At 43.6% G+C, this 27,846-nt stretch overlaps 1 protein-coding gene across 2 annotated transcripts in view; it reads left to right on the top strand.

Annotated features, from left to right (window-relative positions):
* Window positions 1-17,877, top strand: part of LOC139418113 (Rho guanine nucleotide exchange factor (GEF) 12b) — a 121,077-nt gene extending 103,200 nt beyond the window's left edge. The window contains exons 23-41 of one of the 2 annotated variants that reach the window (XM_071167317.1): window positions 1,241-1,276; window positions 2,033-2,190; window positions 3,043-3,189; window positions 3,410-3,495; window positions 3,721-3,846; window positions 4,124-4,238; window positions 4,342-4,442; window positions 6,641-6,718; window positions 6,860-6,935; window positions 7,412-7,579; window positions 8,283-8,370; window positions 10,906-10,980; window positions 12,638-12,732; window positions 12,979-13,287; window positions 13,453-13,770; window positions 14,048-14,268; window positions 15,413-15,485; window positions 15,983-16,087; window positions 16,142-17,877. In XM_071167317.1, coding sequence (XP_071023418.1) covers window positions 1,241-1,276; window positions 2,033-2,190; window positions 3,043-3,189; window positions 3,410-3,495; window positions 3,721-3,846; window positions 4,124-4,238; window positions 4,342-4,442; window positions 6,641-6,718; window positions 6,860-6,935; window positions 7,412-7,579; window positions 8,283-8,370; window positions 10,906-10,980; window positions 12,638-12,732; window positions 12,979-13,287; window positions 13,453-13,770; window positions 14,048-14,268; window positions 15,413-15,485; window positions 15,983-15,993 — 2,281 coding nt within the window. In that variant the 3' untranslated portion in view covers window positions 15,994-16,087; window positions 16,142-17,877. Of the gene's footprint in view, window positions 1-1,240; window positions 1,277-2,032; window positions 2,191-3,042; window positions 3,190-3,409; window positions 3,496-3,720; window positions 3,847-4,123; window positions 4,239-4,341; window positions 4,443-6,640; window positions 6,719-6,859; window positions 6,936-7,411; window positions 7,580-8,282; window positions 8,371-10,905; window positions 10,981-12,637; window positions 12,733-12,978; window positions 13,288-13,452; window positions 13,771-14,047; window positions 14,269-15,412; window positions 15,486-15,982; window positions 16,100-16,141 lie in introns of both variants that reach the window. The other variant, XM_071167316.1, reaches the window with a different exon arrangement.
* The last annotated feature ends 9,969 nt before the right edge of the window (window positions 17,878-27,846 follow it).

Genomic DNA, 27,846 nt, shown 5'->3' with positions numbered 1-27,846 from the left:
ACTGCTCGGTGCGTCACCTTTGCATTGTGGGAAATGTAGTATTGGTGCGTGTAAAAGATCTGCGGGCTGCCGGCTTGCTGCGGGCCGGTTCTAATAATAAATCAAGATCATCCCAGGGGCCGTAAAAAACCTTCTTGCGGGCCGGATGTGGCCCGCGGGCCTTGACTCTGACATATGTGATCTACACTGATTGAAGTGCATTTAACAAGTGACATCAATAAGGGATCATAGCTTCACCTGGATTCACCTGGTCAGTCTATGTCATGGAAAGAGCAGGTGTTCTTAATGTTTTGTACAGTCAGTGTATTTTACAATCGGTGGATAAAAAGGGAACGAAACAGTTATTGTATGATTATCATTTCTGATAACCTCATTGCTTGCAGCAGCGTTTACCCCCCTCAAAAATACTATTGTTTACATAGTGACGTTATAGTGACTATGATATGCTGATTGACTTGGTAACAGCACCTCCATGTAATGTGCTAGTAATATACAGCGTAGAAATACAGAGGGCAGATCTGCTGTAATCAAATGTGATGGTTTCAGCAATACATAGTGAATATTCTAATCTGCTCAAGGGTTGAGATACTCTGATATATACCATCCCTTCACCTCAAAGGGCTTATTTAATCCGAGTCAGGACTGTCCTCTGGGTCAACACAAATCTACACTAAATCTGCCTCCCAAATGGCACCCAATTCCCTTTGGGCGAAAATAGTGCACTAAATAGGGAATAGGGTGGCATCTGGGATGCACCCTAAATCTTATGCTGAGCGAGATTGCATGATCACTGAAATATTGTTCCGAATAGGGAGCAAGCTCTCCCGGGAAAAGCCTTCCAAGGCAGAATGTTTTGCTGCCGTGTTGGTCCACTGCCAAGCTCATCCGTTCTCACCCGACACAACCAGTCGCGCGCAAAGTCTGCAGTCTCATACAGCCATGCTGTTGGGATACACAGCCCATACACAGCTGTCCTGCTCAAGGCCTCGGAGCCGTTTCTGTTCGGGTGCTGCTGCTACAGCACTCCACTGCTGAATCGCTGTCTTTGTCTCTCCGATCATTCATGACCTCATTGAAACTCATTGAAAGAAAGGTCCTCTTATGGTGTATTACTTGGAGATGGGGAGTTCTCCAACTTATGCCTTAGGACCTCTGCTCAGAAAGATGTGGAGGATTGAAAGGAGGGATTTGGTGAATGGCAGAATGTGTGTTGACAGGGACTGTGATCTTCTTTCCCCAGGGTTCAAGAGGGAGGCACGCCCAAACCAGCCCAGAGGTGAGTCTTTCTCTATTCTTATTTTTTTGGGGTCTATTTCATCTGATGTTGTTGGGTTCAAATACAATTTGAAATCGAGCTGTTCTGGAGTGCCATATGGGCAGGGTTTGCAGTTTAAGGACTGTTCTATTGGTCAATTTAGCCAGGCAAGCTCAATCAAGTACGGATAAATAATTTCAAATACTATTTGAACACAGATCCGGTTGTTGTTTTTTTGTCTCTGTAGTCATATGAATGGCATGAATGATAACTGATTTTCCCCAGTTGTTCGGTAGTACCAGCTATTGAAAACGTTGCCCACATAATTTAATCAATTGTGATTGATTAAACACAATTAACATGATTAAACTTGAACTTAACTTTGGCAAAACCTTTGAATAGAATTGATTGAGTTATTGGTCCCCCTCTCTCTACCATGTATTACAGGCTTGACATCTGCACTTAGTAACTCTGTAACTTTCCCAATCTCAATCGTAGAGTTTCGCTTTAGTGTTGTTTAATTGGGCCCAGGGCCGTGTTCATTAAGCACCAGGTCCCTTGTAAAAGAGGTCTTCTGATCTCAACGGGACTTCCCGGATAAATAAAAGTTCAATTAAAACAAACTTAAGAAAATGAACTGAAACAGGGTTGGACTATCTGAACATTTGTCCAATAAGAAACTCTTTTTCATTTTCCGATGCAAAATATTTTGCCACTTCATGCCCTAATCAACACAATCCAGGTGTCACCATCAGAGACTTCTTGTTTTCATGTCAGGATGGACGGGTTAGGCTGTGGGGATGTGCCGAGTGAGGACGACCAGGGGAACGAGATTGAGTGCGAGCAGGACCCTCCCAACTGGCAGGCGCTGGTTAGCCGAGAGGTCCTGGCGGGCCTGACTCCACAAGAGATCAAAAGACAGGAAGTCATCAACGGTGAGGCCGGTGGCCATTTTGGCTCCACATACTGTACAGCTGCCTGGGGATCAATCATACAGATAGAAAGCTGTTGAATATTCAAAGTAGTTTCATGCTTACTGTTTAGCTTTGAGATGGCAAATATGATGCGCTGTATTATAATTTGTCCTTTACATTTTTATACATTTATATCCTATCCTATCTGCCCCAGCCTCACCTAAACCTTATTGACTATTTGAGTATGTCTATGACCAAGCCTACTGTGTCCATTCAAGTCAAGTGGTGAACTCTTTCATCATGATTATCAGCGATGGTGGGTCCGCTAGCTAAATAAACCACAACAAGTCGCTAAGGTTTGTGTGACGTTTTCGTAGGAAAGTCTCCAAATTCTATGTTGCGTAGATCCTGATATACCAGGAAATCTGCAAGCCTCAATCCCAAATGAAAATCTTGGTTCCACCTCATTGTCTTACATCAGGTAGCGTGACAGCTGTCTGCGGGTGCGTTAGAATAGCACCATCTGTCAGAAGACAATGGGTTCCGCCTGTCTTATGACGGTTTGACCATAGAGATATGATAGAGCAGCGTTTCCCAAACTCGGTCCTCAGGACCCCAAGGGGTGCACGTTTCGGTTTTTGCCCTAACACTACACAGCTGATTCAAAGTATCAAAGCGTGATGAGTTTATTATTTGAATCAGCTGTGTAGTGTTAGGGCAAAAAACAAAACGTGCACACCTTGGAGGACCGAGTTTTGGAAACCCTGTACTAGTGGCTGATGTCATAGACCTGCATAGCTTTAGAATGGGCTGATAATGGCAGCTATCGTGTTCTGTTTAATTCTGTGGGTCTGAATGTGTGCGTCTCCACAGAGCTCTTCTACACAGAGCGGGCACACCTGAGGATGTTGAAGGTGCTGGATAACGTGTTCTGCCAGAAACTAACCCGAGACAGCATCCTGCCTCCTGGAGACATTAAACACATCTTCACTAACCTAGAGGAGATTGTCCAGCTACACGGTACACTGTGTGTGTGTGTTTGTGTGTGTGTGTGTCTCTGTGTGTGTGCAATGCTAGCTATACTCACCGCGGGGCTTCCTCTTCAAAGCTACAGTCAAACTCCTCTCTCAGGGATAATGCTAATTTACACAACTAGAATTTTCACTTCCTAAATCATTGAAATTCACCTATTCTCAAACAAATGTCCTCTTTTCCCTGACTTTTCTCTTCCTCCCTACAGTGTGGATAACGGAACAGATGACGGTCATTCGGAAGAAGAACGAGACGTCAGTGATAGACCTGATAGGAGACGATCTACTAGCTTGGGTAAGAGAAGACTTCCCTTGATAGTGCACTACTTTGACCAGAGCCCTATTGGCATTTTGGGATATATTTTCAGTCACTGCAGGAGAGGGGGAGTATTACATCCAAAAGCCATTGCTAACATTGCTGTGTGTGTGTCTGTGTCCTTTTCTGTGTCCCTGCATTTCCATGTCCCCCTGTGCGTATGTGGGCGCGCATGTTACCATGTCCCTCTGTGCATGTGTGTAGTTCAGTGATGACGAGGAGGAGAAGATCAAGCGGGCGGTGGGCACCTTCTGCAGTAACCAGCCCTTTGCCCTGGAACTCATCAAGACCCGGCAGAAGAAAGACCAGCGCTTCACCTCCTTTATGCAGGTACGACACAGTATACTATACTATATTCTACTGTTCATGGGTTGCATGTTGTGTCACAATATTGTTCTGAAGGTTCTCTTAACAACCGGGCATTCTACTCCATGCATTCTCAGTTGGCGCTAATGAAGATTTTGCATTATAGTGGCTTGGAAACAAAATGATATCTCTAAAGGAAAAAAACTGGCTTTCGTCATCATTGTGATGTCGTCAGATTGACCATTTGATGTGGAGTGAGTGACTGTAGTACTGACTCAAGTGTGTCTCTCTCGTCCCGTAGGAGGCTGAGAGCAACCGTCTGTGTCGCAGACTGCAGCTGAAGGATATCATTCCAGTGGAGATGCAGAGGCTGACCAAGTATCCGCTACTGCTGGAGAGCATAGCCAAGTACACAGGTACAGTAGACAGCACCACTATAAAACACAGTTTTGTTGTGCATTTATTTGGTCCACTCCATGAGACTGATATCATCTGCTTGTTTGTTTTTTTGCCTGACAGAGGATGCAGAGGAGAGGGACAAGGTGAAGAGGGCCGGGGAGTGCTGCAGGACGATCCTCAACTATGTCAACCAGACAGTGAAAGAGGCAGAGAACAAACAGGTAACTGACTATGGAGAGGACAACCAGTGGGACTAGACACATGGTGAACACATGCACACATCTGGCTACACCAACAGTTGTCATGGTGCAGCCACGTTTCAATTGAAAACTGTGGGACACTTGCAAGCTAAATTAAGCAAAGCCAGTTCAGACTGCACCAATGGGATTCAAACACTTCCTACCTTAATATGGCTGTCTACAGTGGCTTGCAAAAGTATTCACCCCCCTTATAACCTGGAATTAAAATAGATTTTTGGGGGGTTTGTAATCATTTGATTTACACAACATGCCTACCACTTTGAAGATGCTAAATATTTTTTATTGTGAAACAAACAAGAAATAAGTGCATAACTATTCACCCCCCCAAAGTCAATACTTTGTAGAGACAGCTTTTGCAGCAATTACAGCTGCAAGTCTCTTGGGGTACGTCTCTATAAGCTTGGCACATCTAGCCACGGGGATTTTTGCCCATTCTTCAAGGCAAAACTGCTCCAGCTCATTCAAGTTGAATGGGTCCCTCTGATGTACAGCAATTTTAAGTCATACCACAGATTCTCAATTGGATTGAGTTCTGGGCTTTGACTAGGCCATTCCAAGACATTTAAATGTTTCCCCTTAATCCACACAAGTGTTGCTTTAGCAGTATGCTTAGGGTCATTGTCCTGCTGGAAGGTGAACCGCCGCCCCAGTCTCAAATCTCTGGAAGACTGAAACAGGTTTCCCTCAAGAATTTCCCTGCATTTAGCACCATCCATCATTCGTTCAATTCTGACCAGTTTCCTGGTCCCTGCCGGTTGGTGCTCTCTGTGTGATTAGAGGTGTTGGGTTTGCGCCAGACATAGCATTTTCCTTGATGTCCAAAAATCTAAATTTTAGTCTCATCTGACCAGAGTACCTTCTTGCATATATTTGGGGAGTCTCCCATATGCCTTTTGGTGAACACCAAACGTGTTTGCTTATTTTCTTTCTTTAAGAAATGGCTTTTTTTCTGGCCACTCTTCCATAAAGCCCAGCTCTGTGGAGTGTACGGCTTAAAGTGGTGTGATGGACAGATACTCCAATCTCCACTGTGGAGCTTTGCTGCTCCTTCAGGGTTATCTTTGGTCTCTTTGTTGACGCTCTGATTAATGCCCTCCGTGCCTGGTCAGTGAGCTTTGGTGGGTGGCCCTCTCTTGGCAGGTTTGTTGTGGTGTCATATTCTTTCCATTTTTTAATAATGGATTTAATGGTGCTACGTGGGATGTTCAAAGTTTCTGATATTTTTTTATAACCCAACCCTGATCTGTACTTCTCTACAACTTTGTCCCTGACATGTTTGGAGAGCTCCTTGGTCTTCATGGTGCCGCTTGCTTGATGGTGCCCCTTGCTTAGTGGTGTTGCAGACTCTGGGGCCTTTCAGAACAGGTGTATATATACTGAGATCATGTGACACTTATTTAAATAAAGTCCACCTGTGTGCAATGTAATTATGCACCTTCTGAAGGTAATTGGTTGCACCAGATCTTATTTAGGGGCTTCATAGCAAAGGGGTGAATACATGTTCACACACCACTTTTCCATTTTTATTATTATTATTTTGAAACAAGTAATTTCACTTCACCAATTTAGACTATTCTGTGTATGTCCATTACATGAAATACAAATACATTTAAATCACAGGTTTTAATGCAACCAAATAGGAGAAACACCAAGGGGGATGAATACTTTTGCAAGGCACTGTATTTAAGTTGACCGGTTCCTCTGCTAAGCTATGTGATTGGCTTTTCTTTGCTGTTTTTATTGCTGCCACCTGCTATGCATTGTCTGTTTTCTGCTAGCCTATCACAACCCCAGCCTCCACCTATTTGGTTCTGCTTTTTTCCCCATCAGGGGGATTGATATATCTCACTCACTGCCTGTATTATAATGGTAATAATGGACACATGGCTCTGGCAGTCAGCTCCCATGAAGGAGCAGAGCCAAACACCAATACCAGATGTTTTGTCATCTATTTTTGTTTCTTAAAGGGTTAAAGGAATATGTGAGTTTCCTGTCTGAACTCTATTAATGCAAAATGTAGTAAACTCTTGTGCCTGCTACCTTTCCACCAGAATATATCAGCTAAGGGACTGAATAGCATTTAGATCCTATTAAATGACTGTTCTAACTGTATACTGTCTAGCCAGTGCTGGTAAGTGTGTGTGCTCCTCTCCCTACAGAGGTTAGAGGACTACCAGAGACGCCTGGACCTGTCCTCTCTCAAACAGAGTGAGAACCCAATGATCTCAGAGTTCAAGGTGAGACTACTTGTGTCTCCATTTATTTACATGCATTTACCTTTATTTGACCAGGGAAGTTAATTGGACAGATTCTCATTGGCTTAAAGCTGTAGAAAGGTGCCTGTTCTGACGTGTGTGTCTGCATGTGCGTGTGTGTAGAGTCTAGACCTGACCAAGAAGAAGATGGTGCACGAGGGACCTCTCTCCTGGAAGGTCAACAAAGACAAGACCATCGGTACGTACCCATAATTCAACAGAATGTGTTTTAGCGGTGTAGAAATGTTGATCATGTAGAGAATAATAATTATTTTTTACCTTTAGGACAATTGTTATTTCCATTTTCAGCTTAGCCCTTTGGTACGCTAGAGTTGTCCTCATCCAATGCTGAAAAGCTAAGTAGGCTACAACATACAATAGAAGACTGAGAAGAAGACCCGGGGTTCACATGCTATAGTAGTTTTAGCCCACATGAGGACTAGCTTGTCCTGTTGAGTATAAGTGATTTTCTGTGTGTTGTAAACCATCTTCTCTCTATACCAAATGCCAGGACTGAGAGAAACAAAATGTTCCCCATGCCATACCAATGAATCAACAACTTGAGTCATGTTGTCATGAATTTCAATGATGTTTATCAATGTATTTCAGTGTCTGTGATGCCATTTGGTTATAAAAAACAAAAGTATTACCTTGAACTTCCTCTTGTGCCCTCAGAGCTGTACACGCTGCTCCTGGAGGATATCCTGGTGCTGCTGCAGAAGCAGGACGAGCGGTTGGTCCTCAAGTGCCACAGCAAGAACTTGGCGGGCACCGCCGACACCAAGCACATCTTCAGCCCCATCATCAACCTCAACACCGTGCTGGTGCGCTCGGTAGCCACCGGTGTGTCCATTCAGTTCTAACAATATTAAAGCGTTTTCCCTCGTTTATGTTTCAGTAAAACACTAAGGGATGGGGCTTGAGAAATGTAACCACCCTCAAATTCGTAGACAGAGCTATAGATGCAAGGACTGACAATCCATTGTATCAACATTATAGTTTTAACCACAAACTTATATTTTGGGATCTGATGGGGTAGGACAGTTGAACTAAGCTCATGAGGCATTTATAAGTTTTATTCTTGAAGAATTCATCAAATGTATGTAGCAACTGTTATTTGCCTATTAAGGGGGCTATTTAGTGTGAATTATTTTTAAATCTGATATAAATAGTTATTGCTCTATTTGCTACGTTTCCATCTGTGTTATTCTGAATGCTGCATCCCACTGAAAAGGCTCCTGGAATCATATCTTATCAAATTGCTTCAAGCAACATGTCTGTAGTAGCCTGGTCCCAGATCTGTTTGTGCAGTCTTGCCAACCACCATGTTTGGCATGACAGTGACAATTGACGTAAGCTTTTTGGAACCTGCCTGATCTTGCAATAGCTCACATTCTGTTTTACTGACGTGAAATTGGAGTTGGCTACACAGCTCAAACAGACCTGGGACCAGGCTATATCTAGTGGACTTTGGAGAGGAAAGACAACATAGTAAAGACTGTCAATATAATGTATGTTCTAATGATATTGTCTCTTCTCCTGTCAGACAACAAGTCCTTCTTTGTGCTGTCTATGTCCGACAACGGAGCCCAGATCTACGAGCTGATGGCCCAGACCGTGTCCGAGCAAAGAACGTAAGTCTGTTTGTCTGTTCATCCCAAAGTCACTTTATTCAAGCATCCCAGTCAGTTGTTACCTGGCTGGAACTAGGATTGCAAAAGTTCCCAGGTTTTCCAGAAATCCCAGATGAGGGATTCCAGGGGAGAATAAGCAGGGACAGAATCCTCCAACCGAAAAATCTGGATTTGCTCCAAGCTAAGTTGCTCTCAAAGAGATACAATGCCTTCTGAAAGTATACACACCACTTTATTTCGTCACATTTGGTTGTCACAGCCTGAATTTCAAATTGATTAAATTTAGATTTTCTGTCACTGATATACACACAATACACCTTGAAATGAATAACAATTAAATTAAATGTATTCAGTCAATAAGTATTCCCAGGTTTTTCTGAGGGCACACACTTTATGTGTTATGAATGTATTGTAATGTTTTTAAAATTGTATAGCTGCCTTAATTTTGTTGGACCCCTTGGCAGAAGTTAATGGGGATCCATAATAAATACAAATATTCAACCCCTTTGTTATGGCAGACCTAAATAAGTTCACAAGTAAAAATGTGCTTAACAAATCACATAAGTTGGTTAACATGATCTCTGTACCCCACACATACAATGATCTGTAAGTTCCCTCAAACGAGTATGTGCATTTCAAGCTCTGATTCAAGCACAAAAACCAGAATGATTTTTAAATGCCTCGCAAAGAGGGGCACCTATTGGTTGATGCTGAATATCCCTTTGAGCATGGTGAAGTTCTTAATTACACTCAGTCACTACAAAGATACAGGCGTCCTTCCTAACTCAGCTGACGGAGAGGAAGAAAACTGCTCATGAAGGACAAGTACAATAGAGTGTCTAGTTTGAGAAACAGATGCCTCACAAGTCCTCAACTCGCAGCTCCATTAAATAGTACCAGCAAAACACCAGTCTCAACATCAACAGTGAAGATGCGACTCCGGGATGCTGGCCTTCTCAGTTGTGCACTGGGCCTCCCACTACTCTTTCTATTCTGGTTAGACAGTTTGCTCTGTTCTGTGAAGTAGTACACCGCGTTGTATGAGATCTTCAGTTTCTTGGCAATTTCTCGGAACAAGAATAGACTGATGAGTTTCAGAAGAAAGTTCTTTGTTTCTGGCCATTTTGAGCCTGTAATCGAACCCACAAATGCTGACGCTCCAGATACTCAGCTAGTCTGAAGAAGGCCAGTTGTATTGCTTCTTTAATCAGAACATCAGTTTTCAGCTGTGCTAACATAATTGCAAAAGGGTTTTCTAATGATCAATTAGCCTTTTAAAATGATCAACATGGATTAGCTAACACAATGTGCCATTGGAACACAGGAGTGATGGTTGCTGATAATGGGCTTCTTTTTGCCTATGTAAATAATCATTTTTTTTTTAATTATCTGCTGTTTCCAGCTACAATAGTCATGTACAACATTAAAAATGTCTACACTGTATTTCTGATCAATTTGATGTAATTTTAATGGACAGAAAATTTGCTTTTCTTTTAAAAACAAGGACATTTCTAAGTGATCCCAAACTTTTGAATTGTTGTATGTGTATGTATTTATATGACAAAACCCATCACGACAAGAGAGACAACACTACATAAAGAGAGACCTAAGACAACAACATACTGTAGCAAGGCAGCAACACATTACAACACAGCATGGTAGCAACAGAACATGACAACAACATGGTAGCAGCACAAAACATGGTACAAACATTTTTGGGCACAGACAACAGCACAAAGGGCAAGAAGGTACATCATATGCAAAGCAGCCACAACTGTCAGTAAGAGTGTCCATGATTGAGTCTTTGAATGAAGAGATTGAGATAAAACTGTCCAGTTTGAGTGTTTGTTGCAGCTTGTCCCAGTCGCTAGCTGCAGTGAAGTGAAAAGAGGAGCGACCCAGGGATGTGTGTGCTTTGGGGACCTTTAATACTAACCTAACTGACAGAGTGAAAAGAATGAAGCCTGTACAGAATAAAAATATTCCAAAACATGCATCCTGTTTGTGACAAGGCACTTAAATAATACTGTAAAAAATGTGGCAAAGAAATGACATTTTGGGAATACAGCTAGTTATAGTTTTGACTTAAATTAGCTTGAAAATCTATAGCAAAACTTGAAAGTAGCTTTCTAGCAATGATCAACAACCAACTTGACAGAGCTTGAAGAATTTTAAAAAGAATGGCCAAATATTGTACAATCCAGGTGTGCAAATCTCTTAGAGAATCACAGCTGTATTCGCTGCCAAAGGTGTTTCTAACTTGTATTGTCTAAGGGTGGTGAATACTTATCTAATCAAGATAAAATATTAATATTTTTTCATAAATTGTTTATAGATTTTGTGTAGATCATTGGCCAAAAATGAAAATGAAATCCATTTTAGTCCCGCTTTGTAACAACAAAATGTGGAAAAAGTAAATTGGTGTGAGAACTTTCTGAAGTCACTATAGATGGTGCACTTCCCAGAAAGACAGGATGGGCTCGCTTTCTATTTCTGTGGTTGGTCTGTTTCTCATTAACTCCTCCCATCCACTAGGTGGCAGTGTCTGATAACGCAGAGCGCAGAATCCATGAAGACGAAAACACACATCATACCTTTACTTCAGACCGAGTGAGTTCACTGGCCTTGTTGGCTTTTTATATACACTGCTCAAAAAAATAAAGGGAACACTAAAATAACACATCCTAGATCTGAATGAATGAAATATTCTTATTAAATACTTTTTTCTTTACATAGTTGAATGTGCTGACAACAAAATCACACAAAAATGATCAATGGAAATCAAATTCATCAACCCATGGAGGTCTGGATTTGGAGTCACACTCAAAATTAAAGTGCAAAACCACACTACAGGCTGATCCAACTTTGATGTCATGTCCTTAAAACAAGTCAAAATGAGGCTCAGTAGTATGCGTGGCCTCCACGTGCCTGTAAGACCTCCCTACAACGCCTGGGCATGCTCCTGATGAGGTGGCGGACGGTCTCCTGAGGGATCTCTCCTGAACAGTCTGTGGTGCAACGTGGCGTTGGTGGATGGAGCGAGACATGATGTCCCAGATGTGCTCAATTGGATTCAGGTCTGGGGAACGGGCGGGCCAGTCCATAGCATCAATGCCTTCCTCTTGCAGGAACTGCTGACACACTCCAGCCACATGAGGTCTAGCATTGACTTGCATTAGGAGGAACCCAGGGCCAACCGCACCAGCATATGGTCTCACAAGGGGTCTGAGGATCTCATCTCGGTACCTAATGGCAGTCAGGCTACCTCTGGCGAGCACATGGAGGGCTACCCCGCATAGAAATGCCACCCCACACCATGACTGACCGCCAAACCGGTCATGCAGGAGGATGTTGCAGGCAGCAGAACGATCTCCACGGCGTCTCCAGACTGTCACGTCTGTCACATGTGCTCAGTGTAAACTTGCTTTCATCTGTGAAGAGCACAGGGCGCCAGTGGCGAATTTGCCAATCTTGGTGTTCTCTGGCAAATGCCAAACGTCCTGCACAGTGTTGGGCTGTAAGCACAACCCCCACCTGTGGACGTCGGGCCCTCATACCACCCTCATGGTGTCTTTTTCTGACCTTTTGAGCAGACACATGCACATTTGTGGCCTGCTGGAGGTCATTTTGCAGGGCTCTGGCACTGCTCCTCCTGCTCCTCCTTGCACAAAGGCGGAGGTAGCGGTCCTGCTGCTGGGTTGTTGCCCTCCTACGGCCTCCTCCACGTCTCCTGATGTACTGGCCTGTCTCCTGGTAGGGCCTCCATGCTCTGGACACTACGCTGACAGACACAGCAAACCTTCTTGCCACATCTCGCATTGATGTGCCATCCTGGATGAGCTGCACTACCTGAGCCACTTGTGTGGGTTGTAGACTCCGTCTCATGCTACCACTAGAGTGAAAGCACCGCCAGCATTCAAAAGTGACCAAAACATCAGCCAGGAAGCATAGGAACTGAGAAGTGGTCTGTGGTCACCACCTGCAGAACCACTCCTTTATTGGGGGTGTCTTGCTAAATGCCTATAATTTCCACCTGTTGTCTATTCCATTTGCACAACAGCATGTGAAATTTATTGTCAATCAGTGTTGCTTCCTAAGTGGATAGTTTGATTTCACAGAAGTGTGATTGACTTGGAGTTACATTGTGTTGTTTAAGTGTTCCCTTTATTTTTTTATACATTCTGCTTTCTAATGAAAAAAGGCACATCGCCCTAGTTTATAATTTACGTTTGTGTGTGCGTTCATACGTTTGGCATGTGTGTTGCAGTGTGGAGCGAGACGCAGTAGAGATTATCAGCACTGGGGTGCCCAAACTGAACAAAGACCCTGAGCGCACCTCCATGGGATGTACCCAGTCCCCAGGTATCAATAACTAGACATTTAATACATTTTCAAAAATCTAATCAAATCACATTTTATTGGTCACATACACATATTTAGCAGATATTATTGCGGCTGTAGCGAAATGCTTGTGTTCCTAGCTCCAACAGTGTAGTAGTATCTAACAATAAAAAAAATAACATCTACCCTATGAAAAGCTATGTGAGTTTGACTATTCTTCATGCAGCTGTAACACGCCTTCATTACCCATGTATCTGTGTCCCCTAGAAAAAGACGTCACTTCCTTGCCGGGTCTGCAACCCACACCCACATCGACCAACCCATTTGACGGTGTCAAATCAGACGACGAGGAAGAAGAGGACTCGCCACTGCCAGACAGAAGAGAAGAACAAGAAGAGGAGGAGGAAGTGGAGGAGGTAGATGAGGAGGAAGTTGAAGCTTTTCTGGATGGAGAGCTGGCAGACAGACTGCCCATCCTCCAGGAGAGGTCACGCCTGGGCATCACCATCGACGACGAGGATCCCGATGACGCCTTCGGCATGCCACCCTCCAGAGCCGAGGAGGCCCTAAGAACCTGTGAGTTCACTGCCTTAGCCTTAGACCAATATGTCACATACAGTGATAGAATGACACATTGAATGGCACACTAAATGTTTTGCAACGGAAACTGAAAATGAGTGTTTCTTCTTAGCCTAATGAACATGACCCTGTAGCCACGCTGACTCTCTCTCCTTATCCCAGTGGCAGCCCTGAGGCAGGTCCTTCTCAACCACATGACGAGCAGAGCAGAGGGCAGCGACAAGGACAAAGAGAAGGGGAAAGAAAAAGAGCAGAGGAAGGGCCGAGCCCCTGGAGGCCGCCTGCTGAGGACCACGTCCCTGAGGGGCCCAGAGGACAACAACAGTATCTCGGCCCCAAGCAGCGTAGCAGCACCCTCTACTGGCTCCTCGGAGAACGGCGCCTCGGAGAAGACCGAGGCAGGGAGGGAGGAGGAGGCCCCGGGGTCCAATGAACTACCGTCTGGGGACACAGGTTTCTTTGAGACTTCCGAGGAATACGGTGAGCCAACTGGGACATTCAAGGCAGAAAAGCGGCAGGGGATTCACCCCTTAGGTGAAGTAGTATTTCACTTAGTCATGAATCGTTGTCGATGTCAATAGGAGACAAAGTTCTAATTCTACTTAAGTGGAAGTTAGGATATACTGTTGCTTTTATAGCATGTTTGAGGTTCCTTTTTAATTGTGGAAGTTAAAGTACTCAGGTGGGCATAACTTACCCATTTCCAACCGTCTCTCCCGCTCCCTCCCTCCCCATTTCTCTTTCCCTCCCTCCGCAGGCAGTTACATGGTCCTGGAGGGCTACGGGGCCTCGGGGGAGAGCAGCACGGACAATGACGGTCAGGCGAGTGGCGGGGGGGGTGGGGCCCAATGGGGCCCGGACATCGACCTGAAGAAGCTGCTCTCCTCGTCCTCGCAGACAGGGGGTGCCGGCCCCAAACTCAGACGCCAGGTCATGACCCACATCCGCCTGCTCCAGGCCAACCTGCAGCACCTGAAGGTACACAATCAACCCCCCTTTAAGTAACATGAAGTTTCCCCCCCTAGATCAGACCTGGGTTCAAATACTATTTGAAATCATTACCTCTGGATTTTGACAATGATGCCCTTTATTTTCTTCCCCACAGTTCGATGAACTTGTGGATACCGTTTTTATATCTCTGTCCAGTATGAAGGAGGTTAGAGGTAGTTTCACGCGCCAATGCTAATCAGTCTTAGCACAATAACTGTCAGTCTATGGCTATCTGCTTGCATGGCACTAGTTAGCAACTTAAGTCAAACAGCACGCAGAGAAATAAAAATGGTATCCACGAGTTCATCTGACTCTGGGGAAGTAGTTAAAGTGCCTCATTGCCAAAATCCCAAAGTATCCCTTTAAAAGTGGTTGATTGAGACCAATTAGAATAGTCCCAAAATGGCAAACCACGCCCATTTAGCACTTCAGGCAGGCTAGAGTAAGCGCTTAAAAGTGCATTATGCAGAAATTGCTGCACCATTTCCTGGTTCCTAATATTCTAATAGTTTGCCTAATTTCAGTTTGTGACAAAACAAGCAAGTATAGTGTAGAGAATAATTGTACCATCTAAACCGTTGTGAAATGTTCAGCTGTTTAACCTAGTGTACAAAACTGAAAGTAAAAGACGTGAAAACTAAACTTAACAATGGGAAGCATAGAAATAGCGCACATAGAACAGATTCTATGCGCTTCTTAGACGTGCTTTTGATGAGAATGACATATCTATAACTCATATTTCTATGTGAATTTGGTCAGATCTTCCAAAAACTGACATATTGCAGCTTTAAAGTATTTGAAAGATTTCAGATAAATCAGACCTGGCTTCAAATTCTAAGGTCAGTTTTAAGTTCTTAGCTGATCTTTGATGTGCGCCCCAGGGCATCTTCGGCCCAGAACTCGCGCTTTGAGTGAAATGTATGAGAAGGGCTTTATAGGTAAAGTTATTCAATGTCTATCATGCAGTCTCTCACGCGGCATGATCAAGCCATCTGTTTGTCAATCTGCCTGTTTGCTCATACTATTATATTTGTTTTACTGTATGGGGCCATCCACCCATACACTCATTTTATCCATCTGTATGTTCATATGTTCTACCAGAGCTAAGTTTCTGTCAACAATCTGCTTTCAGGAAGTGGAGACCAAGTATAATGAACTGCGCCAAAGGCTGACTGAAACAGCTACTGACACAGAGGAGAACAAAGGTACTGTGAATTATTGATACTGCATCCCATATGACACTCTGTACTCTTTATCAGTAAAGTATCCGGGTGCGTCCCAAACGGCACCTTCTTCCCTATAAATTGCACTACTTTTGAGAGCTCTATGGGCCCTGGTCAAAAGTAGTGCAATTTATAGGGAAGAAGGTGCCATTTGGGACGCACTCTGATACTTATCATGAACAGATACAACAGTAGTTCACATGCACAGGATGCTTGAAAGGGCTTTGGAGTACATACGCGTAGATATATCTTGTGCTCCACCGATACATAGTTATTTCTGCAGGCATTGAAGTTTGAGTAAACCGTACACACGGGACAACAAACAGAATACGTATCACAACTTAAAACCAGATGTGTTGTTGGTTATCATAAGTATAGGTTTTGTGGTCAAATATCAAAGAGAAAAACACAATGAGGAAAGCAAAATCAAAATATGTGTTTATTATTTCTCTTTCTGTCTCTCTCGCTTCGCTCTTCAGATAATAGTTAGTGATGACAGAGCCCCTTCCCTTCCACCACAAGAGGACGAAGGAGGGACACGGAGGACGACACCTCTTCCTGTCCTCTGGAGGCCCACCACCTCAGCCCCCCACCCCTCCCATACTGCTGTGGCCCACAGTGGAGACTGGAACGATCAGGGGACCCCCCCGGCACAAATGGCAATCAGGGAAAAGAACGACACAACTCACACAGCGTTCTCACTAGGACCATTCCACCCCCAAACACCCCACTTTGGAAATGAACACAAGTGCTGCTCAAAGTGTACTGGCTACCACCACCATCAGGATATTAGTAGATAGGGATTGAAGTTATTTTTCAACCCCCGCTTCTTTCTCCTCCTGTGGATAAGAGTGCCATCTTCCCATTGCTCACGTGCATTCAGCATTCGGAACACACCACTTTCAATATATCCATCGGGGGTCAGAAACAGAACTGTACGTGATGCTATAGTCCAATTTAAAGCACAACTGTGTTGTGGTTAATGGTTTGGACCTGGAGGACCACCATGACAAAGGCTTAGCAGAGTGAGAATGCGGGGTGGAGAGGGTGGTCAAAATACATACCTCTTCAGTTGGAATCATTCCATGATTGATCAAATTCCACTCGAACAAAAAATGGCAAGTTTAATCTGTGTTTTTTCTAAACGTAATACTATGTTAAGTGCCCCCCCCCCCATCATGCCTACAACATTGAAAGCCTTGTAGATTTTGATTAGGTATCTTAAGACATCCTGAAGTAATTCTTTAATCACTTAGGGGTGATTCCTATTGTAACCTCCACTTAAGTCAAATGTTCCCTTAAGTTAGGATTCTCCCTTTAATAGGTCCTCAAGTGATTTAGTGGATCTCACTAACCCGCATCCTTAGCATGAAGCCTTGGTCTTGTTCACAGTAGATGGTGAAAGAATAAATTGACAAACTCCATTTTCTTGAGAGATATTTCAGTGATATACTGCCAGTGTTGAGGTGATAACAGTATACCGGTAAGCGCTCCATTTGTTCACCTTTTGGTGTGGCTGTATCTCCTCTGGCTTGAGTTGTGGCTCTTGGGAAGCGCGTGGTGTGATATAGCAAAATACAAGAGGACAGTCTGTCATTAGAGTTATTGATTTCCCTCTGAAGTCATGTAGTATTCATCCATTCCTAATTGATAGGGACCCTCCTGGATTGGGGAACACCCCCAGCTCTTTGCCCAGTTTCCGTATACCTTCAATTTTTCTGGTTTTGGAACTAAACTCTCTACGTTACTGTACATCGTCCTTTGTGTACGAGCTACTGAGGAAGTCTCATAAATAAGCTTCTGGGGTGAGAGCACAGGACCTTTGTAATTTCATGGTTGGATTGAGAAAAGACTGGCACAACAAATATATGACTTTCGCCAGCCGGAAGACTTGGATGAAAAGGACTTCTATGGACTATTTTAAATGTTTTAAAAAATGACTAACAGTTATGAAAAACACTGCATTTCTTACAATAAGAGCAATCTTTAAAGAAAAAAAAAAAACATTTCTCTCCTGCTTTCTACATTATACAATCATGTATTACTTTGACAGAAACTACTAAAACCAGGAGAGAATAAGACTGCAACGTATCCCTAAAATATTAAATGTAATCTGTCTTTTTATTATTTTTGTCTAGACGTTATATTTTTATTATATTATTGTGAGCACTATTATTATGGTCTCTGGCTCTGTTGAAAACGTAAATAGTTATTTTAGGTGAGAGATTTACATTTGACTGATCTATTGTATTAAAATGAAAGGAAAGTTAATCTTCCTGTGTAAAGGGAGGGAAATATGAGTTTGGAATATCGGCCAAAACTACACAACTTAAAATGTTCAAATATCATTAAAGAAGCTTGCTGGAAACACTGATGGTGGAGCGTTATTCTCTGTGCTTGGATGTGAAAATACTGCTGTATATTTTGGTATATCTTCTTGTTACGAATGTTTATGTTTCATTTTATGAGCATTTCCTAGCCACTGTGCTTCTACATCTGCATTGCTTGCTCTTTGGGGTTTTATGGGTATCTGTATGGTATGGTCAAGGTAATTTGAACAGTCTGGCATGGACATGTTGGCCATGATTTGACCTGTAATCTTTCTGTCATACAGAAGATAGTGTCAAAATCGAAGGAAAACCGAGAGAAGAAAAGCACTGACGCAGGTTAGGGTTGTACCCTGTCCACTATAGAATTTATTGGCGATGCGCTTGTAAGAGTTTATCCATAGAGATGTATAGATGACCCTAGTGCCAAAAGCCTGTTTTAGCATGGACAGCACCATAGATGACTTAAAACATTTGAACAAGTCAACTGGGTGAGACTTCCCATGAGTTAAGGATCACATAATTCCATCCAGGTCATGAGGAGGTATCAGCCACTGAATTATACTTGTGAGCAAACATTCCATAACTGCAGGTGGCAGTAAATCACCAACCTTGGCCTTATACCTGTTTTATAATGGTTCAAACAACACAATTCAGGTGGCAGTATGCACCCTCATAGAAGGACATTATAATATGTATTGGGTCAGGGGGTGAATACTTATCAACTGATTTCAATCTGAATTGTAACATTGCACTGTCAACAAGGACTGTCGCTGACTGGATGTTTTCTATTTGTCACATGATTCTCGGGAAACACTAGACAATGTTGTGCGTGAAAAGTCCAGGAGGGCAGCCATTTCTGAGATACTGGATCCATCCGGCGTGCCTGACACCGACAATCATACCACACTCAAGGTCACTTAGGTCACTGGTTTGGCCCCTTCTAAAATTCATTTGAACAGTAACTGAATGCCTCGATGTCTGTCTGCCAGCTTTATATAACAAGCCATGGCCACTTGACTCAATGTCGGTAGGAGCGATCTGTTTTTGTGAACGGGATGGTCTACCTAATCTACCTTTTTTTTAACTAGGCAAGTCCGTTAAGAGCAAATTCTTAGTTACAATGACGGCCTAACCCTGCCAAACCCTAACAACGCTGGGTCAATTGTGCCGCGTCTGATGGTACTCTCAATCATGTCAGGTTATGATACAGCCTGGAATTGAACCAGGGTGTTTAGTGATGCCTCAAGCACTGAGATGCAGTGCCTTAGACCGCTGAACCACTCGGGAGCCCAATGAGGTAACATTATAAACTATACCATATAAAACCTGCCCTGCTGAAGGGAGGGCGCCGGAAGAAATGGCAGCAGTTTTACGGGTGCCCAACCAATTGTGCTATTATGTGGGGTTTTTCGTACATCATGTTTCTGCAACAGTATCTTACGGCAAAAAAGAGCTTCTGGATATCAGGACAGCGATCACTTACCTCGTTTGAGACAAAAAAAAATTATTCAACAAACAAGACGCACAAGACATTCTCCAAACACCTGGCAGGGCCGACATCCCCGTTATTTGCAAGAGGAAGCGATGCAGGTACAGAGGTCAAAGAGCCGGATGTCTGTTCAGGATCCGGAAAAGGCAAGTGGGAAAGCTGCCGTTACCGTCAATACTACTCGCCAATGTGCAATCATTGGACAATAAACTAGACGAGGTACGATCACAAATATCCTACCAATGGGACATCAACTGTAATATCCTATGTTTCATGGAATCGTAACTGAATGACGACATGGATATTCAGCTAGCGGGATACACGCTGCACCGGCAAGATAGAACAGCACACTCCGGTAAGATGAGGGGGTGGGATTTGTAAACAGCTGGTGCAAGAAATCTAAGGAAGTCTCTAGATTTTGCTCGCCTGAAGTAGAGTATATTGTGATAATTTGCAGGCCACACTACTTGCCTAGAGAGTTTTCAGCTACACTTTTCGTGGCTATTTATTTACCACCAGATAGATGCTGACACTAAGATCGCACTCAGTCAGCTGTATAAGGAAATAAGCAAACAGGAAACCACTCACCCAGAGGCGGCGCTCCTAGTGGCCGGAGACTTTAATGACGGGAAACTTAAAGCAGTTCTACCAAACTTCCATCAACATGTTAAATGTGCAACCAAGAGGGGAAGAAAATTCTAGATCACCTATACTCCACACACAGAGACACATACAAAGCCCTCCCTCGCCCTCCATTTGGTAAATCCAACCACAACTCTATCCTCCTAATTCCTGCTGACAAGCAAAAATTAAAGCAGGAAGCACCAGTGACTCGGTCTATAAAAAAGTGGTCAGAGGAAGCAGATGCTAAACAACAGGACTGTTTTGCTAGCACAGACTGGAACATGTTCCGGGATTCTTCCGATACCACTGAGGAGTACACCACCTCAGTCACTGGCTTTATCAATAAGTGCATTGAGGACGTAGTCCCCACAGTGACTGTACGTACATACCCCAAGCAGAAGCGATAGATTACAGGCAACATTCGCACTGAGCTAAAGGGTAGAGCTGCCGCTTTCAAGGTGCGGGACACTAACCCGGAAGCTTATAAGAAATCCTGCTATGCCCTGCGACGAACCATCAAACAGGCCAAACGTCAATACAGGGCTAAGATTGAATCATACTAAACCGGCTCCAACACTCGTCTTATGTGGTAGGGCTTGCAAACTATTACAGACTACAAAGGGAAGCACAGCCGCGAGCTGCCCAGTGACACAAGCCTACCAGATGAGCTAAATCACTTCTGTGCTCGCTTCGAGGCAACCAACACTGAGGCATGCATGAGAGCATCAGCTGTTCTGGACGACTGTGTGATCGCGCTCTCTATAGCCAACTTGAGTAAGACCTTTAAACAGGTCAACATACACAAGGCTGCGGGGCCAGACGGATTACCAGGACGTGTGCTCCGCGCATGTGCTGAACAACTGGCACGTGTCTTCACTGACATTTTCAACATGTCCCTGATTGAGTCTGTAATACCAACATGTTTCAAGCAAACAACCATAGTCCATGTGCCCAAGAACATGAAGGCAACCTGCCTAAATGACTACAGACCCGTAGCACTCACGTCCGTAGCCATGAAGTGCTTTGAAAGGTTGGTGATGGCTCACATCAACGCCATTATCCCAGAAACCCTACACCCACTCCAATTTGCCTACCGCCCAAACAGATCAACAGATGATGCAATCTCTATTGCACTCCACACTGCCCTTTCCCACCTGGACAAAATGAACACTTATGTTAGAATGCTATTCATTGACTACAGCTCAGCGTTCAACACCATAGTACCCTCAAAGCTCATCAATAAGCTAAGAATCCTAAGACTAAACACCTCCGTCTGCAACTGGATCATGAACTTCCTGAGGGGCCGCCTCCAGATGGTGAGGGTAGGTAGCAACACACCTGCCACACTGATCCTCAACACTGGAGCTCCCCAGGGGTGCGTGCTCAGTCCCCTCCTGTACTCCCTGTTCACCCACGACTGCATGGCCAGGCATGACTCCAAAACCATCATTAAGTTTGCAGACGACACAACAGTGGTAGGCCTGATCACCGACAAGACAGCCTATAGGGAGGAGGTCAGGGTGGTGCCAGAATAACAACCTATCCCTCAACATAACCAAGACTAAGGAGATTATTGTGGACTATAGGAAAAGGAGGATCGAGCACGCCCCCATTCTCATCAACAGGGCTGTAGTGGAGCAGGTTGAGAGCTTCAAGTTCCTTGGTGTCCACATCAACAAGAAACTAGAATGGTCCAAACACACCAAGACAGTCATGAAGAGGGCACGACAAAGCCTATTCCCTCTGAGGAAACTAAAAAGATTTGGCATGGATCCTGAGATCCTCAAAAGGTTCTATAGCTGCATCAACTTGGTTGCATCACTGCCTGGTACGGTAATTGCTCGGCCTCTGACCGCAAGGCACTACAGAGGGTAGTGCGTACGGCCCAATACATCACTGGGGCTAAGCTGCCTGCCATCCAGGACCTCTACACCAGGCGGTGTCAGAGGAAGGCCCTAAAAATTGTCAAAGACCCCAGCCATAGACTGTTCTCTCTACTAACGCATGGCAAGCGGTACCAGAGTGCCAAGTCTAGGACAAAAAGGCTTTCTCAACAGTTTTTACCCCCAAGCCATAAGACTCCTGAACAGGTAATCAAATGGCTACCTGGACTATTTGCATTATGTGTGGCCCCCCCAACCCTTTACGCTGCTGCTACCCTCTGTTTATCATATATGCATAGTCACTTTAACTACACATTCATGTACATACTACCTCAATTGGGCCGACCAACCAGTGCTCCTGAACATTGGCTAACCGGGCAATCTGCATTGTGTCCCACCCACCACCCGCCAACCCCTCTTTTACGCTACTGCTACTTTGTTCATCATATACAGTGGGGCAAAAAAGTATTTAGCCAGCCACCAATTGGCTGGAGAATGAGGGATGGTGAAAGAGGGGGTGCGGGGATAAGGGAGTTGCCGCTGTGTGTGAGTGTGTGGTCTGTTCTGACCTATGTTGAGTGGGACTAGAGGGTCTTCAGATACCCTTTCAAGGCCAATAACTTGAATTTCCCTAGATACAGTTAGCATTCCTGTGCATGCCACACCAAATAAACAGCTTTGTTTTGAATGAGTATTGCCCCAATTGAATAAATGATTTCACAGTACTCTGTTCCAATGTTGTTGTTGAATTCTTCAAGTGTATTATAATCTTACCACTGTGCATGCAGTACCACAAATGGAGTTGTAGTAAGTATTTCGGCAATAACATCCCAATAGTCTCAACGTACAATATACAGTGGGGCAAAAAAGTATTTAGTCAGCCACCAATTGTGCAAGTTCTCCCACTTAAAAAGATGAGAGGCCTGTCATTTTCATCATAGGTACACTACAACTATGACAGACAAAATGAGAAGAAAAAAAATCCAGAAATCACATTGTAGGATTTTTAATGAATTTATTTGCAAATTATGGTGGAAAATAAGTATTTGGTCACCTACAAACAAGCAAGATTTCTGGCTCTCACAGACCTGTAACTTCTTCTTTAAGAGGCTCCTCTGTCCTCAACTCGTTACCTGTATTAATGGAACCTGTTTGAACTTGTTATCAGTATAAAAGACACCTGTCCACAACCTCAAACAGTCACACTCCAAACTCCACTATGGCCAAGACCAAAGAGCTGTCAAAGGACACCAGAAACAAAATTGTAGACCTGCACCAGGCTGGGAAGACTGAATCTGCAATAGGTAAGCAGCTTGGTTTGAAGAAATCAACTGTGGGAGCAATTATTAGGAAATGGAAGACATACAAGATCACTGATAATCACCCTCGATCTGGGGCTTATCACAAGAACGGTGAGCAAAAATCCCAGAACCACACGGGGGGACCTAGTGAATGACCTGCAGAGAGCTGGGACCAAAGTAACAAAGCCTACCATCAGTAACACACTACGCCGCCAGGGACTCAAATCCTGTAGTGCCAGACCTGTCCCCCTGCTTAAGCCAGTACATGTCCAGGCCCGTCTGAAGTTTGCTAGAGAGCATTTGGATGATCCAGAAGAAGATTGGGAGAATGTCATATGGTCAGATGAAACCAAAATAAAACTTTTTGGTAAAAACTCAACTCGTTGTGTTTGGAGGGCAAAGAATGCTGAGTTGCATCCAAAGAACACCATACCTACTGTGAAGCATGGGGGTGGAAACATCATGCTTTGGGGCTGTTTTTCTGCAAAGGGACCAGGACGACTGATCCGTGTAAAGGAAAGAATGAATGGGGCCATGTATCGTGAGATTTTGAGTGAAAACCTCCTTCCATCAGCAAGGGCATTGAAGATGAAACGTGGCTGGGTCTTTCAGCATGACAATGATCCCAAACACACTGCCCGGGCAACGAAGGAGTGGCTTCGAAAGAAGCATTTCAAGGTCCTGGAGTGGCCTAGCCAGTCTCCAGATCTCAACCCCATAGAAAATCTTTGGAGGGAGTTGAAAGTCCGTGTTGCCCAGCAACATCCCCAAAACATCACTGCTCTAGAGGAGATCTGCATGGAGGGATGGGCCAAAATACCAGCAACAGTGTGTGAAAACCTTGTGAAGACAGAAAACGTTTGGCCTCTGTCATTGCCAACAAAGGGTATATAACAAAGTATTGAGATAAACGTTTAAATTATTTTCCACCATCATTTGCAAATAAATTCATAAAAAATCCTACAATGTGATTTTCTGGATATTTTTTCTCATTTTGTCTGTCATAGTTGAAGTGTACCTATGATAAAAATTACAGGCCTCTCTCATCTTTTTAAGTGGGAGAACTTGCAAAATTGGTGGCTGACTAAATACCTTTTTGCCCCACTGTATGCATCGTCACTTTAACCATATCTACATGTACATACTACCTCAATCAGCCTGACTAACCGGTGTCTGTATGTAGCCTCGCTACTTCCATAGCCTCGCTACTGTATATAGCCTGTCTTTTTACTGTTGTTTTATTTCTTTACCTACCTATTGTTCACCTAATACCTTGTTTGCACTATTGGTTAGAGCCTGTAAGTAAGCATTTCACTGTTGTGAAACACCTGTTGTGTTCAGCGCACGTGACAAATAAACACTATAGTATGGATACATGCTATGCTGTGAGATAGGAAGCGATGTGAATTATATTAAGCTTACTAGATTTATTTAAAAGTGACAAGCCATTCAGACCATCCTTCCTGATTGAACCTTCATAAACTACATTTCAATCGAGTACAGGCTTAACCGAATGACAAAATGCAATATGGAATTTTATTGAATAGTTTGGGGTATGGCCTCTGCATTCCTCGGAGCCAGATACTGATGACAGGTTGCTCTATACTGGGCAGCTGGCATCGAAACCCCCCAAAAAGTTACTCATCAAGGAGAAGGGGCACAGCAGAGCAATGTTTGGATCTAAAGATTGAACACAGTATAAAATAGATGCAGTGCATTCGGGAAGTAATCAGACCCCTTGACTTTTCCCATATTTTGTTACGTTACAGCCTTATTCTAAAATTGATTAAATTGTTTTTTTCCCCTCATCAATCTACACACAATACCCCATAATGACAAAGCAAAAACAGTTTTTCGTTTTTTGTTATTGTGTTAAAAAAAATTTTAAATACATTTACATAAGCATTCAGACCCTTTACTCAGTACTTTGTTGAAACACCTTTGGCAGCTATTACAGCATTACGTTTTCGTGGGTATGACGCTACAAGCTTAGCACATCTGTATTTGGGGAGTTTCTCCCATTCTTCTCTGCAGATCCTCTCAAGCTCTGTCAGGTTGGATGGGGAGCATTGCTGCACAAATATTTTCAGGTCTCTCCAGAGATGTTTGATCGGGTTCAAGCCTGGGCTCTGGCTGGGCCCCTCAAGGACATTCGGAGACTTTTCCCGAAGCGACTCCTGCGTTGTCTTGGCTGTGTGCTTAGTGTCTTTGTCCTGTTGGAAGGTAAAAATTTGCCCCAGTCTGAGGTCCTCAGTGCTCTGGAGCAGGTTTTCATCAAGGATCTTTCTGTACTTTGCTCCGTTCATCTTTCCCTCGACCCTGACTAGTCTCCCAGTTCCTGCCACTGAAAACATCCCAACAGCATGATGCTGCCACCACCATGCTTCACCGTAGGGCTGGTGCCAGGTTTCCTTGAGAAATGACGCTTGGCATTCATGCCAAAGACTTCAATCTTGGTTTCATCAGACCAGAGAATCTTGTTTCTCATTGTCTGACAGTCTTTAGGTGCCTTTTGGCAAACTCCAAGAGGGCAGTCATGTGCCTTTTACTGATGAGTGGCTTCCGTCTGACCACTCTACCATAAAGGCCTGATTGGTGGAGTGCTGCAGAGATCGTTGTCCTTCTGGATGGTTCTCCCATCTCCACAGAGGAACTCTAGAGCTCTGTCAGAGTGACCATTGGGTTCTTAATCACCTCCCTGACCAAGGCCCTTCTCCCCGATTGCTCAGTTTGGCTGGGCAGCCAGCTCTAGGAAGAGTCTTGGATGTTCCAAACTTCTTCCATTTAAGAATGATGGAGGCCACTGTGTTCTTCCGACCTTCAATGCTGCAGAAGTTTTGGGGGGTAACCTTCCCTCAATCTGTGCCTCGACACAAACCTGTCTCGGAGACTAACCTACCTCTCTACAGACTATTCCTTCGACCTCATGGCATGGGTTTTGCTCTGACATGCACTGTCAACTGTGGGACCTTCTATAGACAGGTGTGTGTCTTTCCAAATCATGTCCAATCAATTGAATTTACCACAGATGGACTACAATGAAGTTGTATAAAACATAAAACATGATGCATCTCTGCTCAATCCCCAGTCTCATAGCAAACGTTCTGAATACTTACGTAAATAAGGTATCTGTTTCTTGTTTTTAATACATTTGCAAAAATGTCTGAAAAACTGTTTTTGTTTTGTCATTATGGGGTATTTTATGTAGATTGCTAAAAATGTACACAGTACACAGTCCAATATACACAGTCCAACTCATCCCAAACCATCACACTTGGGTTGAGGTCTGATGCAGCACTCCATTACCTTCCTTCTTGGTAAAATAGCCCTTACACAGCTTGGAGGTGTGTTTTTGGTCATTGTCCTGTTGAAAAACAAACAATATTCCCAATAAGCTCAAACCAGATGGGATGGTGTATTGGTGCAGAATGCTCTGGTAGCCATGCTTTAAGTGTGCCTTGAATTCAAAATACATCACAGACAGTGTCACCAGCAAAGCACCCCACACATCACACCACCTCCTCCATGCTTCACGGTGGGAACCACACATGGGGAGATCATCCGTTCGTTTACTCTGCGTCTCACATAGACACGGCAGTTGGAACCAAAAATCTCCAGTTTGGACTCAGACCAAAGGACAGATTTCCACTGGTCTAATGTCCATTGCTTGTGTTTCTTGGCCCAAGCAAGTCTCTTCTTCTTATTGGTGTTCTTTAGTAGGGGTTTCTTTTCAGCAATTTGACCATGAAGGCCTGATTCATGCAGTCTCCTCTGAACAGTTGATATTGAGATGTGTCTGTTACTTGAACTCTGTGAAGCATTTATTTGGGCTGCAATTTCTGTGGCTGGTAACTCTTATGAACTCATCCTCTACAGCAGAGGTAACTCTGGGTCTTCCTTTCTTGTGGCGGTCCTCATGAGAGACAGTTTCAACATAGCATTTGATGGTTTTTGCGACTGCACTTGAAGAAACTTTCAAAGTTCAGTCATGATGGACTGTTGTATCTCTTTGTTTATTTGAGTTGTTCTTGTCATAATACAGACTTGGTATTTTACCAAATAGGGCTATCTTCTGTATACCACTCCTACCTTGTCACAGCACAACTGATTGGCTCAAATGCATTAAGAAGGAAATAAATTCCACAAATTTGCTTTTAACAAGGCACACCTGTTAATTGAAATGCATTCCAGGTGACTACCTCATGAAGCTGGTTGAGAGAATGCTAAGAGTGTGCAAAGCTGTCATCAAGGCAAAGGGTTGCTACTTTGAAGAATGTGTAAATAGAAAATATATTTTGATTTGTTTAACACTTTTTTGGTTACTACATGATTCCATATGTGTTTTTTCATAGTTTTTATTCACTATTATTCTACAATGTAGAAAGTAGTAAACATAAAGAAAAATCCTGGAATGTGTAGCTGTGTCCAAACTTTTGACTGGTACTGTACAGTTGAAGTCGGAAGTTTACATACACCTTAGCCAAATACATTTAAACTCAGTTTCACAATTCCTGACATTTAATCCTAGTAAAAGTTCCCTGTCTTAGGTCAGTTAGAATAACCACTTTATTTAAGAATGTGAAATGTCAGAGTAATATAAGAGAGAGTGATTTATTTCAGCTTTTATTTCTTTCATCACATTCCCAGTGGGTCAGAAGTTTACATACACTCAATTAGTATTTGGTAGCATTACCTTTAAATTGTTTCACTTGGGTA

The sequence above is a fragment of the Oncorhynchus clarkii genome, chromosome 10, assembly GCF_045791955.1.
Source record: "Oncorhynchus clarkii lewisi isolate Uvic-CL-2024 chromosome 10, UVic_Ocla_1.0, whole genome shotgun sequence".
Classification (NCBI taxonomy): Eukaryota; Metazoa; Chordata; class Actinopteri; order Salmoniformes; family Salmonidae; genus Oncorhynchus; species Oncorhynchus clarkii.
This window is presented reverse-complemented; position numbering and strand designations above follow the sequence as displayed.